Here is a 15,591-nt window from a genome sequence, read left to right on the forward strand (position 1 = left end):
TCTGTTCAGACACAAAAACTTACGAGTTTCGTGAGCTGTTGAGAATGAGGTAGTTCCTCCTTGGACCCCTAAAGAAAGCAGAAGCCATTAATTTTCCTCCACCAAGTTTTGACACCATGTCCTGAAAGTCACTTCCAAGGAGCATAATAAACAGGCATGAAGACACGGCCCCCTCCCTTCAGGTGCTTGTCGCTGCCGGAACTTTGCTCACCTGGCCTGTGCCCTCACCGTACTGGATGGTGGCAGAGAGAGGGCCACACCCAGCTGACACTGGTCAGCTCTGGGCCTGACCCCCAAGGTAAGAACTCCTCCAGGCACATCCTGATCGTGCCCTGCTCAGTGAAAGTTGAGCCCCGGAAGGCAACCAGCACCTCTCCCAGCAAATGGAAGACATTCTTGGGTCCAGGCCAGGTGAAGGTATGGGCCATGGAACCCAAGTCACAGGGCCCCACGCTGCCAGGGACCACGAAAGACTTTCACACCATGAAAGTCATTCCTGTCGGGCCCTTCCTGAAAGTGAGGGACCCAACTCCCCTTTCCTGGTTTGGGTGAGACCAAGACAAGGGACAAAAACCAATGTTCCATTTCCCCTAGCCCCCTAGATGCTGGGGCGTGGCTGTTGGGTGCCTTTGTTGGGAGGTGCCGCTGAGGGAAGAGGGGCTGTGATGAACTTGGATCTCTATGCGCTGTTCAGGGGAATTGACCCTTTGTGTCTGAGGGAAATTCCTAATGGGATTGCAGCGGCGGGATGCAGGGGCTCAGACACGTGCGTGCTCTCCTGGGGACAGTGTGACATGGGGATGAGGAAGGAAAGCATATGGTACCAGGGCAAGAGCACCGGACTGGCCCTGCTCTGCTGTCTCATTTGTCCCATAACCTGAAGTTAAGTCACATCCCCTCCCGGGACCCGTGTGTTACCGAGTGGCGTTGCTCCCCGTCCGGCGCCACACGCGGCAGCAGACTGGCTCTCGGGACTGTAGCCTCCAGGCAGCCATGTGGACCCAGGGACAGTCATTCAAAGGGACACGAGCCATCCTTGGTGACAGGGGCCCCAAATTTGCCTCTCTGCCCTTAGGAAGGAGATGAAGGGGGTGGGCAGCCCTTTCACAAACGAGCACATCAGCAAACCCCATGAAAGTGGAATTTTCTAACAGACTTGCTTGTTTGCTCTGTTTTCTGTAACTTTTGCTAAATACTTTATACATTTTTAACGTTAAACAGCGGTGTCTCCTCCAGCATTCCTCCTCCCAGAATGAATGTGTTTACTCCACACTGTATATCCTCCCATCCCCTGGCTGCCTAGATCAGTAAATAAAATTGACGTACTATAATTTATAAGTAACACTCTTGAAACTCTGATCCCTATGGAGGCTGTAATCCACCCTTCCCGCCCTGTCCCCACCCCACCCCCAGCCCCGTAATAGCATTTGTGTGTATTAATGCTGAAAAGTTAAATGTTTAAAGGGTTTAAATTTTGAAGGCGTTTGCTATATATAATTGTTCTGCATTATTATAAAGCATTTTCAGGAAGTTAAATGTTCTCTTTTTTTTTTCCTTCGGCGCTGTGTGTACACTTGAGATGCTTAGATTCATCCCATGTAAAATAAACTGTCCAGAGACACTGAGTCGTCCCACTGGGCAACCCTCTTCCCTGGAGGGCTGCCACACTCGCCTTTGGACAAATGGGCTCAGCGTTCCTCCCATACTCCCAGGCTTGGTGATAATTTTACCCCCGATGACTTAGCAGAGGGACAAAGGGCACCTGGGCATTGACCCCCCCCACCCCCCGATGGGTATCACACTGTCAGACCCACACCCCTGGCCCCAGTCCCCTCCCCTGGAGACGTCTGTACCTGTGAACGGAAGAGGCTCCTGGCTGTTATTTCTTCGCTTACCCATCCATCCATCCATCCAATAATTATTGAACACCACTGTATGTCAGACACTGCTCTCAGTACTGGGAACACATCAGTGATGAAAACAGATCAGGAACCCTGACCTCATGGAACTTATTTTCTAGCTGAAAGAGACAGAGTAATGAAATGATACAGTGTGTGTGAAGATGTTAGGTGTTATGGAGAAAGGGCGGGGGGCGGGGATGGGTAGTTTCAGGGGTGAGGGTGGGTGAGTTGCAACATGAAATAGGGTGATTGGGGTGGCCTCACTGAGAAGGTGACATTTGACCAAAGTCGAGGAGACCTGGGACTTTGAAGTCCCTCCCTGGGAGGAAGCCTGGCAGGTAGCTGGGGGAAGCATGTTCCAGGCAGAGGAGGTAGCCCCTGTAAGGGCCGGAGGCACCTAATGGTTTGAGGCCAGTGTGGCTGGAGGGCAGGGCGGGCAGACTCTGCGGAGCTTGGAAGGCCTTGCAAGGCCTAGGACTTTTACTCTGGGGGCGTGGGGTGGTCCAAGCCGGGTAGCGCGTGCAGCCTAATTTCCTTGCTGTGGGGCTCGCTAGGGGGTCAGGGGACCAGGGCAGCCATAACCCGGCAGAGGGGATGGTGCCTGCAGGGGTGGCCACGTGGAGGTGGGGAGAATGCTCAGGTCCTGGCCGTGCCTTGAAAGTGGAGCCAGCACGATTTCGAGCCAGATTGAAAGGGGGGGGGGTGACGGAAACAGAGGCGCTGGTGATGACGCCGAGGATGTCGGTCCAAGCAACCCGAAGGATGGATGGCTATTTACCGCAATGGGGACGCCCTTGGGAGGGGCGTTCCTTCCCATTCTCGGCCTCCCACCCGCCCTCTCCAAAGCCCCTTACCTCTCTGCTTCCTGGCCGGGGTCGAAGGGTCCGCTTGCCGTTCAGCTCACGCAGGGGAAGGTAGAGGAACGGGATGGGAGCTGGGGGACTCCCAGCTTGGGGTGGAACAGGGCCAGCCTCTGGGAAGAGCCTGTGTCTTTCAGTGAAGGCCAGGCCGGGAGAGGGAGACACAGAGTCACTGGCTGGAGACGAGGCCTTCTCCCCAGTGGTCTTAGGGGTTCGGGGAGAGTTTATGGCCCCGGCTCAGACTTAACAAATCCGTTCACAATACATCATCCCCAACAACTTGTTTGGCTAAGGAGCATAAACTCTCCCTCTGATAGAAGATGTTTATTCAGGTTTTCAAACAAACCTCCAGGTCATGACCCCTCTCTCGGCAGCATCAACACAGCTGCCTGTGGTCCCCTCCCACGGTTGGGCCCCTCCTGGGCACAGCAACCTGAAGAATGTGGACAGTACCTGCGCCTTCCTCCTTGCCCTTGGGAAGGGCAGAGGGACTGGGGGAGCTCTGGCTGCCTTCTGTGTTAAGCCGGGGCCCTGCCTCCTTACCCGCCTCTTCCATCGTCATGGCAACCCAGGTCCTCACCTTCAGAAATGCGGCTTCTTGACCCCTCTGCTCAGGCCTCCTTGAGAAGGGAGGCGGCTGTAATGTCTTGGAAAGAGCCCTCAGTGGGGAGGCTGCCCTGGGCTTTCCTCCTGGCTTCGCCATTTGGCAACTGTGTGACACAGGCAGGTGACATCCTTTTGGAGCTTGGTTTCTTCCTGTGACATCGGCCTCGCCTCACCTGCAGTCTCGGTGTGGATACCCAGGAGGCACTTCTAATCACCTCCCATGCCAGGTTCAGAGGCCAGGGTGAAGGCCTCTGGCCTCACTTTCATGGCCTGGCTTTTGTTTGTTTGTTTGTTTGTTTTTGAGTCCAGTGACTGTCCTGTTTCCAACTGCTCTGGAGAACAAATGCTGCAAGATAGTGAAAGTCTAGACAAAGAGAAAGGGCTCCTTTCAAGAAACGATATGCTGTCACAAACTGATGGGAAAAAATAATGACACACACATACGCACCCCACCCCCTAACATGAAGGCCTCCTGAGAAACACTCCGGACCCGCAGTGGGTGGGGTGGGCAGGAGGGAGAGGTCAGCACATCTGTGCCTGAACTTCCGGGTCCTTTCTGAGCAACACCAGGGGAGGCTGGCAGGGGGCTTTCTCCCAGCAGCGGGGACCTGCTTTCCCCTGCCATTAGCCTGTTACGAAAAAGGACAAAAACCCCGACTCACCCGCCTAGACACTGTGGGCTTCATTCTTTATGGTTACCACCCCTGGACAAAGAAGAGACATCTCTCCTGTCCAAGACGGCGATTCTGGGGTTCCAGGCGTTATGCCAGCCAAGCCAGGGCGCCACCGACCTCTCCTTTGGGTGATGCGATTTCAGGTGCAGACCTACTCACGAGGGCTCTTCCCTGTGGCCTGTCCTGCTGACCGAGCTGACCGCAGCGGCGGAAGCCTCCCCTGGTGGAGCTCCCTGTCCCCTGCTTGTCCAGTCACTCACTCAACAAGCATGTTGTCTGCCAGCTCCTGGCACCAGGCTTGGTTGCAAACTGATGACCTGCTGCTGAAATGGAGCCACAGATAAGTTATATTTATCCCACCCTATGTTTTTGAAAATTTTTGAAAATTTGGAAATCACTCTTAAAGTTTGGACATTGCAAATTTCCAATTTTTCCAAATTTCCAAATTGCAATTTTCAAACCTGAAAATCTGATTTCTGGATTTCTTTTGGCTTACCAAAAAATCTAGTAACACCAGGCCATAATCCCATCTGACCACATTCAAATGGAGTCAAACACTGGCAGCCCCTGCCATGCAGGCGTGGGCCTCACCACGCCTACTGCCTCCCTGACCCCCGGCTTCACTCACACACTCCACTTGCTGGCCCCTGTAAGCAGTTTAGTTTTTGATCCCTGTCATAGAAGAAGAATGGCAAAAACTAACATGCATTCAGCTCTTACTACGTGCCAGGCTCTATTCTAAATGCATTGCACGTATTAACTCGTTTCAGCCTCACAATAACAGTGGGAGAGACGCTATTATCATGCCTGTTCACTCAAAGAATAGTCACTGAGGGCCCAAACCCGCCAGATACCCTTCTGTCGATGGAGATGCAGCGGGCAACAAGACAGATAGAGTCCCCGCCTTCATGGCGCTTTCATTCTGGTGCGATCCCAGGCAGCAGGCAGAATACGTAAACAGTAAGTCAGAAGGTGCACGTGCGATCAAGGAAGAGCAGTCAAGCAGGATAAACAGCCTGATGGTTGGGGTGCTCTTGTTGACAGAATGGTCACTGTAGGCCTGGCCGAGAAGGCGACATTTAAGGAAAGCCGTGAAGGAGGTGAAAGATCAGGGGAAGAGAATTCTAGGCAGAGAGACGTTAAGAAACGCACCTGGGGTCACACAGCTAGTAAATTGCAAAGCTGAGATTTGAACCTGGGCTGCTTCCAGAGCCTGGCTCCTGACCCCTGCATTACGGGGCCATCCCTGTCGCTGAGACCCTCAGAAGGCAGGCAGGGAACATCGTTGCTCTTGGAGAGCTAGAGCTGGTGGGGTAAGTTGGCGCAGGGATGGGTGAGGGGCAGTGGGAAAGGCCTCGGCTCAAGGCTGCAGCTCTGAAGATTCGGATCACCTGTCCTATCCTCCCAGAAGGCCAAGAGGGATTGACCTCCTGCTGTCAGCTCTTTATTTTAATCTCAGGGGGCTTCTGGGAGCTCGTCTCCCCACTCAAGCTCCGGGCCCCTCCTCCCTCCAAGTACAGGGGTGAACCAGCCACAAATCCGCCTAATCCACCAGCATCTCAGGGTGCAACCGCCTCCAGCAGCACCCAGCCAGGCAGCCCGGAGACCCCATTCCTCCCACACACCCACCCACCCAGCGGCGACAGACCGGCTGGGCCCACACCTGCTCACCCATGGGGAACAGCAAAAGCGGAGCCCTGTCCAAGGAGATCCTGGAGGAGCTGCAGCTGAACACCAGGTTCACAGAGGAAGAGCTGAGTACCTGGTACCAGTCCTTCCTGAAGGAGTGTCCCAGTGGCCGCATCACCCAGCAGGAGTTCCAGACCATCTACTCCAAGTTCTTCCCCGACGCCGACCCCAAGGCCTACGCCCAGCACGTGTTCCGCAGCTTCGATGCCAACAGCGATGGCACCTTGGACTTCAAGGAGTATGTCATCGCCCTGCACATGACCAGCATGTGCAAGACCAACCAGAAGCTGGAGTGGGCCTTCTCCCTCTACGATGTAGATGGCAACGGCAGCATCAGCAAGAACGAAGTGCTGGAGATCGTCACGGTCAGTGGCAGCCTCTGCGCTCCCGGCGGAGCTCCCGGCCGAGCTGCACGGGGCTCACCCGGGATCAGGACCCCCCGCTGCTGCTTCCGCACAGGGGGCCTGGCTGGGGGCGGGGCCGGAGGGGGGAGTGGGGACCCGGGCTTTGGGAGTCAGTGGCTCTGACAGCGTGGCCAGGAGGGGTCTCCAATAGACCAGTATTAATAGAGGGCTGGGCGCGTTCCCACAGCTTCACTTTCCTCCTAAAGAAGAAGAATCTGGGTATTGCCTACTATTTACCTTTATTGTTTCCCTCTTTCCCTCCCACCTTCCTTCCTTTCTTCATTAAAATGTCCTTCAAAACCTTCCACAGGACGTACTCAGATTCTTTCACAAGTCATTATATATATATATATATATATATATATATTTATATTTATATATATATAGCCACAAGGCTTGTGGGATCTTAGTTCCCCAACCAGGGATTGAACCCAGGGCCATGGCAGTGGAAACACGGAGTCCTAACCACTGGACCGCCAAGGAAGTCCCTCACAAGTCATTTTAAAGACACATGTTTCAAATACATTGGCCCAGGATAAGTATATCCGATAAGATTTTTAGATGTCTGAAAAAGAGTTTCATTTAATATATAAGGAATTCATGCAACTTAGAAACCTACACAAAAGAAAATGAAAATCGCCTTTAATTTCATTATCCAGAGAAGACTACTGTCAACATATGGGCATATACCTTTCCAGTCCTCTATCTGTAGATTTAAAAATAATTTTAGAACTATGACATATTCACATATGGTTTTTAGTATACTTTTTTCAGCCACTATTTTATTATGAATGTTTTCAATATCAAACTGTTTTTAATAGCTGCTTAGAATTCCATCTTATGGACATGCCGTAAAATTATTTAACCATCCCTATATTTTTGGACAATGAAGACGCTTCTGTTTTTTCCTATTATATCATTTCTATTTCCCTTCATTTAGTATCGTTTTACAGGATCTTTTTTTTGGCCCCACTACCCCATGCCACTAGCTTTATTTCTCTAATTCCATTCCTGTTAAGAGAGAGAATGTTTTTCCTATTTTATATAATTTTGGATGCATTTGCAATCCTGCTTTCATTTGCACAGTTCTTCCACCCTTATTAGGAGAAACCATAAATAAAATAGCTAAGCATGCAGCTTGTGGTAAGTGGACTCTGCTTGGCCTCCCATTAGGGGCAGGTGTGTGTGGGAACCTCGCTGGCCTCTGGGCGCGGCCTGTAGAGCAAGCTCCCCTGGATTGGCAGGTGGCCTGGGATGGGGACCACTCCCTCAGAACCACCTAAAGGATGCCAGGCCCAGCAGAGGCCTACAAGTTGGTGCTCCTTCAGGGAAAGGAGGAGTTGGGGGAGGAGAGAAGGAGGGGGGCATCCACAGCTGAGGCTATGCAAGATGATGCCGAGGGCTTCCCTGGTGGCGCAGTGGTTGAGAGTCCGCCTGCCGATGCGAGGGACACGGGTTCGTGCCCCGGTCCGGGAAGATCCCACATGCCGCGGAGCGGCTGGGCCCGTGACCCATGGCCGCTGAGCCTGCACGTCCGGAGCCTGTGCTCCGCCACGGGAGAGGCCACAACAGTGAGAGGCCCACGTACCGCAAAAAAAAAAAAAAAAAAAAAAAAAAAAAAGATGATGCCGAGCCTCTACTATTCACCAGGTTCAAGGTCACTGGCCTGGGAGTCAGAAGTTAAGGATTCTGGTCCCAACTACTTCACCACCAAACTGCATGGCCTCGAGAAAACCATACAATCTCCCAACGCCCAGGGTGAGGATGCAACTGTTCGTTCTCGGTCCGTTCACCAAGGCCCTGGCAGTCCGTCCTTGGCGCTAGAAGCGGGGTTGGCCGGCAGCCAGCCACTCCCAGCCTTTAGCCGTCCAGCCTGCACATGGTTCCCTGGCTCAGGACAGACGGAGGAGTTAAGGGAGCCACTGCACTTCAGCGCCGGGAACCTCTGATCTCTGAGCGCTGTCAGCAAGGCTGCTGCCCCAGCGGCCGGGTTTGGTTTCCTTGCTTCTCTTGTTACGGCACAGGGAGCTGAAAGGGGGCTTCTAAAGCTGCTGACCTTCCCCCCAGGTTAATTTCACAGGCGTTACTGCCCCTGCCTGGCTGGCTCCCCGATGTCCCCAAGGCCTGGTGGGATCCTAGTAACCTGGAGCTGAAAGGGCACATCAAGACCACCTTGTCCCTTTCCCTGATCACATATCCTTCTTTGCTGGATATTGTCCATCCAACTCCTTTATTAATGAGACTAGAGGGAGGTGAGACAGATCCTTGAGCTTTAGGCTAAATCTCTCTCTGGATCCCTCCCTGAGCAGGAGGGTAACCGAGGGGCTTCCCGAGACCTTCCCCAGCGCCTAGAATGCTCTCCAAGACATTCCAGAATGGCACGCGATGCAAGTACAGAGGTTCTGGAACCAAACGTGCCTGGGTTAGAATCTCCACTCTTCTGCTTCCGGCTGGGTGACTTCTAACAAGTTAGTTGACTCAGTTTCTTCCTCTGTGAAACGGGGCCAATAACCCCCACCTCATAAACTTGTCATGAGTCTACAGGTAAAAAGCGCCTAGAAAAGTGGCACACGTTAATCACTTGACAAATATTAGCCCTTACAACCAAGGTACCACCTGGACCCAGAAGAAGCCGTTTGATATTCTAAAACTTCTGGGGAGTGGGGTTAAAGGTACCAGTTCCCAAACTGCAGCCTCGGGGCTGCTATGGGATTATCACCAGGAAGTTTTTGATTCTCATTTTCATTTTCTTAATAAGATGAAAGTCATATGTCTACAGGGGCAGGAAATCCAAACAGTGCAGAAAGGGACAAAATAGAAGGGAAAGCCGTCTTCACCCCTCCCCCACATTCCCTGTCCCTTCTGAGGATCTCAGAAGTACAGATGCCCCTTCCCCACCCCCAGGAACTTGGATTCAGTAGGGTGGGCTGGGGCCTGAGCATCTGCATTTTAACCTCTGCTGTGGGGAATCCTGGTAAGCGACATGGGTTCCCCCAGAATTACTCCCTCTCATGGGTTCTCCCTCTTTATTTGGTGTAGGCTATTTTCAAGATGATCAATCCTGAGGATGTGAAGTGTCTTCCGGAAGATGAGAACACCCCGGAGAAGCGAGCTGAGAAGATCTGGGGGTTCTTTGGCAAGAAGGATGATGGTGAATTACTTCTCCTTCCTAGCCTTTGATTTCACAGTCATGGGCTGTGTCCTAGAGATCCCAACAAGATTGACCCTTGCGAGTCCAGTGCCCACGCAGGACCGAGGACCCCTCCTCCTGCTGCGGGGCTGTCGGAAGGCCTTCTGTGGGGACTTGCGCAGAATGGTCAGTGGGCAGTTGTGGGACTCCTCTGGAGCTGATGGGAAATGGCACCAGATCCCACCGCTCATAAAACTCCATCCCTGCCTGAGATCTCTGGGGGGAGGGGGAAGGCTCTAAATGATGGTGTGCTTTGGAAGAAAAAAACATCTTTTGTTATGACAGAGTTAACCCACGTTGAAGGAATAGTAAAACGTCAAGGCAACAGCCCATTAGCAGTTTGTATGCAAACATGCAAACGGCAAGTTTAGAGGCTTTGCAAAGCAAACCACTTTCTTTTCCAATGGAGTGCCTGTTGTTTTTAGACACTTTGGTTTACTTGTTTGCAAAAATGCCTTCTGCACGGTTGGGACAGGGTAAACCTCACTTCAGAATAATCTGAAAGCATGGAGTCCCAAGTAAGTGGGATCTCAATTTACATGGTTTTTCCTTTAGGAAGTTAGTTTGGGTCCCTTGAGAAGCATGGCCAGATGGGATTAGAGTTCGATTAGATTTCAAGAGATTGATGGGGGGAAGGCGTATGAGGAAAAAATGGGGAGGGGTCTGGAAGAGGCAGGGATAAGCCATCAGACTGCAAAGCAGATGAAACGTTTATGCGCAGAGGCAAGGTAAGCAGGTTGGGTAAGAAAAGTCTTAGACTGCAGTGCTGGGCTAGGACAGTCTTGGCAAAGCTGAGGGGGTGTCCTCAAGCCCCCTTCTTCCAGGATCTGGCCTGTCTTGGCTCCCTGCCCTGTTCGGTCTGGCTGGGAGCAGCCTGTGGGGAGTACGGCCTTGCATTGTAAGCGGAGATGGATTCCACAACTGGGCAGTGAGGGCTGCCGGTGCAGGAGGCCCATGTCCAACTCGGGAAAGACACAGGAGAGGGGCTGGTGTCAGATGGGGGCTGCAAGCTTGAATGACCACAGGGGCCGTGATGATGAACGAGAGAGAAGTGGACAGAGGCCCTACTAAGTGATAGATAGGGACTGGCGAACAGTGTGGGGCGTGAGGGCCTGTCTGGTCTTACGGCCTTTGGTCAATTGTTGCCACGCTGGAATACAGTGCCACTGGGGCCCCACCATCTGATTTGTTCAAAAGAGAGGCCAGCAATCGAGATGTTTAAAATCCGAAGTGCCTCAACTGATGAAACACTGCGTGGTCCAAGCACATCTGAGGAACCGGTATTGGCCCCTTTTGTGATCTCTGGGGCAGTCTCTTCCCAAGGTTCCCGGGCACAGGCCTGAGCAGGCTGTTCAATAAGGACCCTGCTAATCTGCGGTCTAGGAAGAAGGCAGATTAGCAACCAGATCTTTGACGTTAGGGCCAGAACTAGGGCGAGGCGAGGGAGGTGCCCTGGCACAAAATTTAAGGAGGCACCCATTCTCAGGTGCCAGCCCTGTGCTCGCAGGACCCTAAAAGTGAGAGCCTCCTTAAATTTTGGAGGGTAGGCCCCTCCCTTGCCTCACTCAGATGTCACCTCCCCTTTGAGCGCACCTTCTCTGGGATGCAGACTGGTGACACCTTACCCCACTGGCTCTTTCACCTGCTTCATGACCCCCTTCTGGGTCTGCCATGTGCTGAGTCCCTTGTTCTGCTACGTGCTAAACTGCAAACTGACCCAGGTGAAACTCACAGGGAAGCTGAGACAGTACTGCTACCACGTGATTTGTGTTTTCACATGGCCCATCTGGAGACAACGCCTCACTCCTGGGAGGAGTTTCAAGCTATGTGTGAGGCTGATAGAGCAACTGGGACTTCTTCTTCTTTTTTTATAAATTTATTTATTTATTTTTGGCTGCATTGGTTCTTTGTTGGTGCGCACGGGCTTTCTCTAGTTGCCGCGAGTGGGGGCTACTATTCATTGCGGTGCCCGGGCTTCTCACGGCAGTGGCTTCTCTTTGTTGCAGAGCACGGGCTCTAGGTGCGCGGGCTTCAGTAATTGTGGCTCCCGGGCACAGACTCAATGGTTGTGGCGCACGGGCTTAGTTGCTCCGCGGCATGTGGGATCTTCCCGGACCGGGGCTCGAACCCACGTCCCCTGCATTGGCAGGCAGATTCTTAACCACTACACCACCAGGGAAGTCGGCGGCTGGGACTTTAAAACCCAAATTTCACCATCCTGACCTGCACAGGGAAACAGGCTGGATCCTAATCCAGGAAGGATTAAGGTTGCCGAAAAGGCCTGGAACATAAGCCAATGGCGAAACCCAAATAGCTCAGCCAAGCTTTACTGAGCACCTACTACGTGCAGGACTATGAGCATAGCCATGAGCAGGAAGGAACAGCTGCCTCGTTCTAGGGTCATTTCTACAGGTGACTGTCTCCATCAGACAAACAGTTTCCTGGGCCAGGGAGCATTATCTCACTCCTTTCCACGCCACACCCTGCCCTCTGCCCCCTGCAATGACCTCAGCCCCAAACACAGTGACTCTGGCACAGAGGAAGGGCTTAGTGAGTGCATTTCACTGGATAGAACTGAATTCAATAGTTGGGGACAAGGATCTCTCTTGTCCTAAATGGGAAGGTAGATCACGGATGCAGAGACGCCTAGGAAAGGATCACCAGCCAGTCAGAAGAGACACAGCACACTTCCTCGAGGCCCGGCAGTGCCTGAACTTAACCCTCTTGTTGCTGGTTCCTGGGGAGGTCCAGGGGTCCTAGGGTGGAGTCAGGGGTGGGGTTACCCTCCGGGGCACTGAGACTCAGTATTTTCATAATAGATCCATCCGTACTGGGTATGCTGGCCGACGTCAGCTTTATCACAGCCTATCCTGACTGTAGTAATTTCTTCCCCCCTGTGCACAGATAAACTTACAGAGAAAGAGTTCATCGAGGGAACCCTAGCCAATATGGAAATTCTACGACTGATCCAATTTGAGCCGCAAAAAGTGAAGGAGAAGCTTAAGGAAAAGAAACCCTGACGTCAACTGCTCAGGTCTCCACCCCGTCCCCCACGCCCCAACGTAAACACGCACGTGCACACGCGCCCCCGGGGCGGGAGAGCCTCCAACCCGCAGCACATTAACCCCGCAGCACGGCTTCCTGCCAAACGGAAGCGTCTTTAGCAATTCACCAAGTCCCAACCACTATACCTGCCTGCCTCCCCTCCACCTGCCCGCCAGCCCAGGCTTCCGCAGTAATCCCAGGATTAGGTCACAGGAGGCCTAAATATCCCCACCCCGTACCGTGTAAGCTCCTTTGTGGATTGTTGGGTAAGCAGGTTCCAATAAATGCAAGAGGAGCCGGGAACATAGCTGACTGGTCATTCTCGAACTGGAAGAAGAAATGATTTCTGTCGGCTCAGCCTCAAAGACAAGGATGTGTCGCAGCCGTAGGCCAGGGTGCGGGGACTGTGGTGCCGAAGGAGAGACAGCACAGCCATGTTCTCGCGCAACTCAGGGCGCAGAGGAGACCACAGACCTTTAAGGAGTCGGTTGAGGTGGTGAGGTTACCATGGAGACACGCAAAGCACTGTGGGAAGACAATGGGAGGGGCCGACTTGCCCAGAGATGGGGAAGGTGTTCCTCATGAAGAGGCATGTCAATTAAGGCCCAGTGGACTGCCGTGGGGGAAGGGTGGTGGTGGGGAAGCAGTGTGTCTCAGAGACCCTGAGGCAGGAATGAGCGTTTCGAATTCTAGGGCCCTGAGAAGGCCAGTGTAGCCAGAGAGCAGAGAGCGAGAGCGGATTGTGAGGTAAGCCTCCAAAGCAGACAGGGGCCAGCGCATGCAAGGCCTTCCCTGCAGCCCAGGGGAGGTGAGGGTGGTGGGTACCGTGTGGGGTTCCAAGTAGGAGGGATTTCTGTTTGTAAGAGGACCCTCTGGCAGGGTAGAAATAAATCAGAGGGGCAAGCCCGAGGCCTGGAGATCACACTCTTACAGTCGCCCAGGTGGCCTGGGCCAGGGGAACAGCAGTGGGATGAAGAGAATGGGACCTGCTCGGGAGATATTTAGGAGGTAGAATGCACCTGACTGGTACAGGGGAGGAGGGAGGAGCAAGGATGGCAGCCAGGTTTGTGGCTTGGGTGCCGGGTGAGTGGTGATGTCATCCACCGAGATGGGAAACACCAGGGAGAGATGCTGGTTTCAGGAGATAATGACAAGTTCAGTTTTGATACGCTGCAAGGTGAAGAGAGATGGCCCTGAGGCCCCTATTTCTAGGGACAAGGAAAAGGAGACGCAGAGACAGCAAGCAGGTCGCCCAGGGTCAGCTAATGAGCAGATGCCAGGCCAGCACTGCCCACTGGCCCACACTGCCTTATCAGAGCTCTAGGGCCTGGAACACCTCAGAGCTCCACCGGCGGGTTCTCGAGAGCATTGTGTTCAGTTTTGAAAGTTCATTTATTCTCCAGGCCTAAGTTCCAAGATGAGGTTAGAAAAATGCAGGACATGCAGATGTCCTGGACACTTGAGCAACCTGTGTGCAACGCTCTGAGGCTGGGGCGTCTCCATCTGCTGGTGTGGGGGGATCACCCCAGCTTTAGCAACAGCAATGGCACAATCACCGCCGCCAGAAAGTGCCGCTCTTTGTGGAGGGCGAACTGGAGAGTCATCGTAACACTTACGGATGGAGCGTTTCCTATGGGCCTGGCATCCTGCTAGAGGCTCGGCATTATTTCACTGATGGAGGTGTTATTATCCCCATAGTGTAGATGAGGACACCAAGGCCACGAAGTAAGAGTAGGATTTGGTACTCAAACAGGAGTCCCTTTGATTACACCAGGCTGCCTCAATAGTTTTCACCTGGACATGACAGGACAGAGAATTCTGGGATTGCACAGCATCGGAGCTGGAAGTGAGAGGGGGCTACACAGCATCTGGTCCAGTGGTTCTGGGGGGAGGACAGTAATAACCTGCCCAAGATACCCCTCCAGTATCAGACACAGCGGGCCACCCAGGAGCCATGTGGGAGGGAGACGAAAGACCCAGGGTGGTCTAGGGACAGAACCAAAGGGATCAATGCCTCACTCCAGTGCTCTTTCCACACACACTGCCCTCCACGACTCAATCTGGTTGATTGGGGTGTGAAGTTGGGAGCTTTTCACGTCTCTCTGAGGTCGAGGTATCCTTGTCACTCGAGTCTAAAAGGATAGACACTGCATAATAACCTTGTTGGTTTGTGGTTCAACAAGAGACATAAAGGGGCCACTGGACCTTCTGTTGGCCAATGGAGGACCCAAGGGTCATAACCTAATTAGCACATCTTCTGTTAGCTTGGGGTGGCAGGGCCACTTGGGCTGGGATCCTGTACAGCTCTAGGGCACCCTGTGGGCAAGATGCTAAGAGAACTTAGAGGCAGTGCAAAGTCCAACTTGACGGAAGAGAAGAGAAGGAGGTAGGGGTGGTAATGAGCTATGTCATCAAGACTCTTCCAGATGCAAGGAACGGAAGACCCAACACCAGTTGCTGTGGCACAAATATTATTGACTCATGTAACTGAAATTCCAGGAGTAGCACCAACTTTAAGGTCAGGCTTAATTCAAGGGCTCCAGCAAGGTCTCAGGGCTCTTCCTCCATCTCCTGGTTCTGCTCGCTGCTGTGGAGTCTCCATTCCCAGCCAGGCTTTTCCCCCAAGAGGGCTACCAGCAGATCCAGGCTTACTTCTTTGTGGTTCCAATTTCAGCAAGAAAGAAAAAATGCTTTTTTTGGTCAAGAGTCCCAGGACTGTCTCTCACTGGCTCTGATTGGTTCTATGTCCATCCCTGACCCAATATCTGGTGCCAGGAGGATGTCATGCTCAGACTGGCCAAGCAGATTTTCATGCCCATCCTTGGGGCTGAGGATCGAGTTGGAATGACTCAAACATCAAGGACTGAGAGTGGGAGATGTGTGATTTCCAAAAGGAAAATTTTGGTGCTGTTAGTATAAGAGGGGTGGGTTGTAACAATAGATGTCCACTATAGAGACTTTGTGGAGGTCACTTCACATCTCTGAACTTCTGCTTCCTCATGTACATGGAAACTCAAGGGCAGAAACAAACTCGTCAAGAACAATAACCCAAACTGCTCTCACAGGGTCCCAGCCTCTTGTGCAGTGGCCCTTGGGCATTTCTTAGCATCCCCAGGAGGCACCCCAGACAGATTCATCAATAGGTCCCTCAGTGCCAGGTACCATTGCTGCCACTGGTCACATTTCCACCACAGCCAAGGCTACAGTGCTTCTGACGTGTCC

The 15,591-nt window shown here is 52.8% G+C and overlaps 1 protein-coding gene across 1 annotated transcript; it reads left to right on the forward strand.

Annotated features, from left to right (window-relative positions):
• The first annotated feature begins 5,614 nt into the window (after window positions 1-5,614).
• On the forward strand, window positions 5,615-12,632 carry RCVRN (recoverin). Its single transcript, XM_079904667.1, has 3 exons — window positions 5,615-6,095; window positions 9,174-9,285; window positions 12,229-12,632. The coding sequence occupies exons 1-3, from the start codon at window positions 5,715-5,717 to the stop codon at window positions 12,342-12,344; spliced, it is 609 nt and encodes a 202-aa protein (XP_079760793.1). The 5' UTR covers window positions 5,615-5,714; the 3' UTR covers window positions 12,345-12,632.
• Window positions 12,633-15,591: the final 2,959 nt, after the last annotated feature.

Source organism: Stenella coeruleoalba (genome assembly GCF_951394435.1).
Source record: "Stenella coeruleoalba genome assembly, chromosome: 19".
NCBI lineage: Eukaryota > Metazoa > Chordata > Mammalia > Artiodactyla > Delphinidae > Stenella > Stenella coeruleoalba.

Excerpts from the sequence above, each read along its gene's own strand:
- RCVRN (XM_079904667.1), top strand. The coding sequence starts at position 5,715 with ATGGGGAACAGCAAAAGCGGAGCCCTGTCCAAGGAGATCCTGGAGGAG. Across the intron at positions 6,096-9,173 it reads AAGTGCTGGAGATCGTCACG|GCTATTTTCAAGATGATCAA; the intron begins GTCAGTGGCAGC and ends TATTTGGTGTAG. Across the intron at positions 9,286-12,228 it reads CTTTGGCAAGAAGGATGATG|ATAAACTTACAGAGAAAGAG; the intron begins GTGAATTACTTC and ends CCCTGTGCACAG.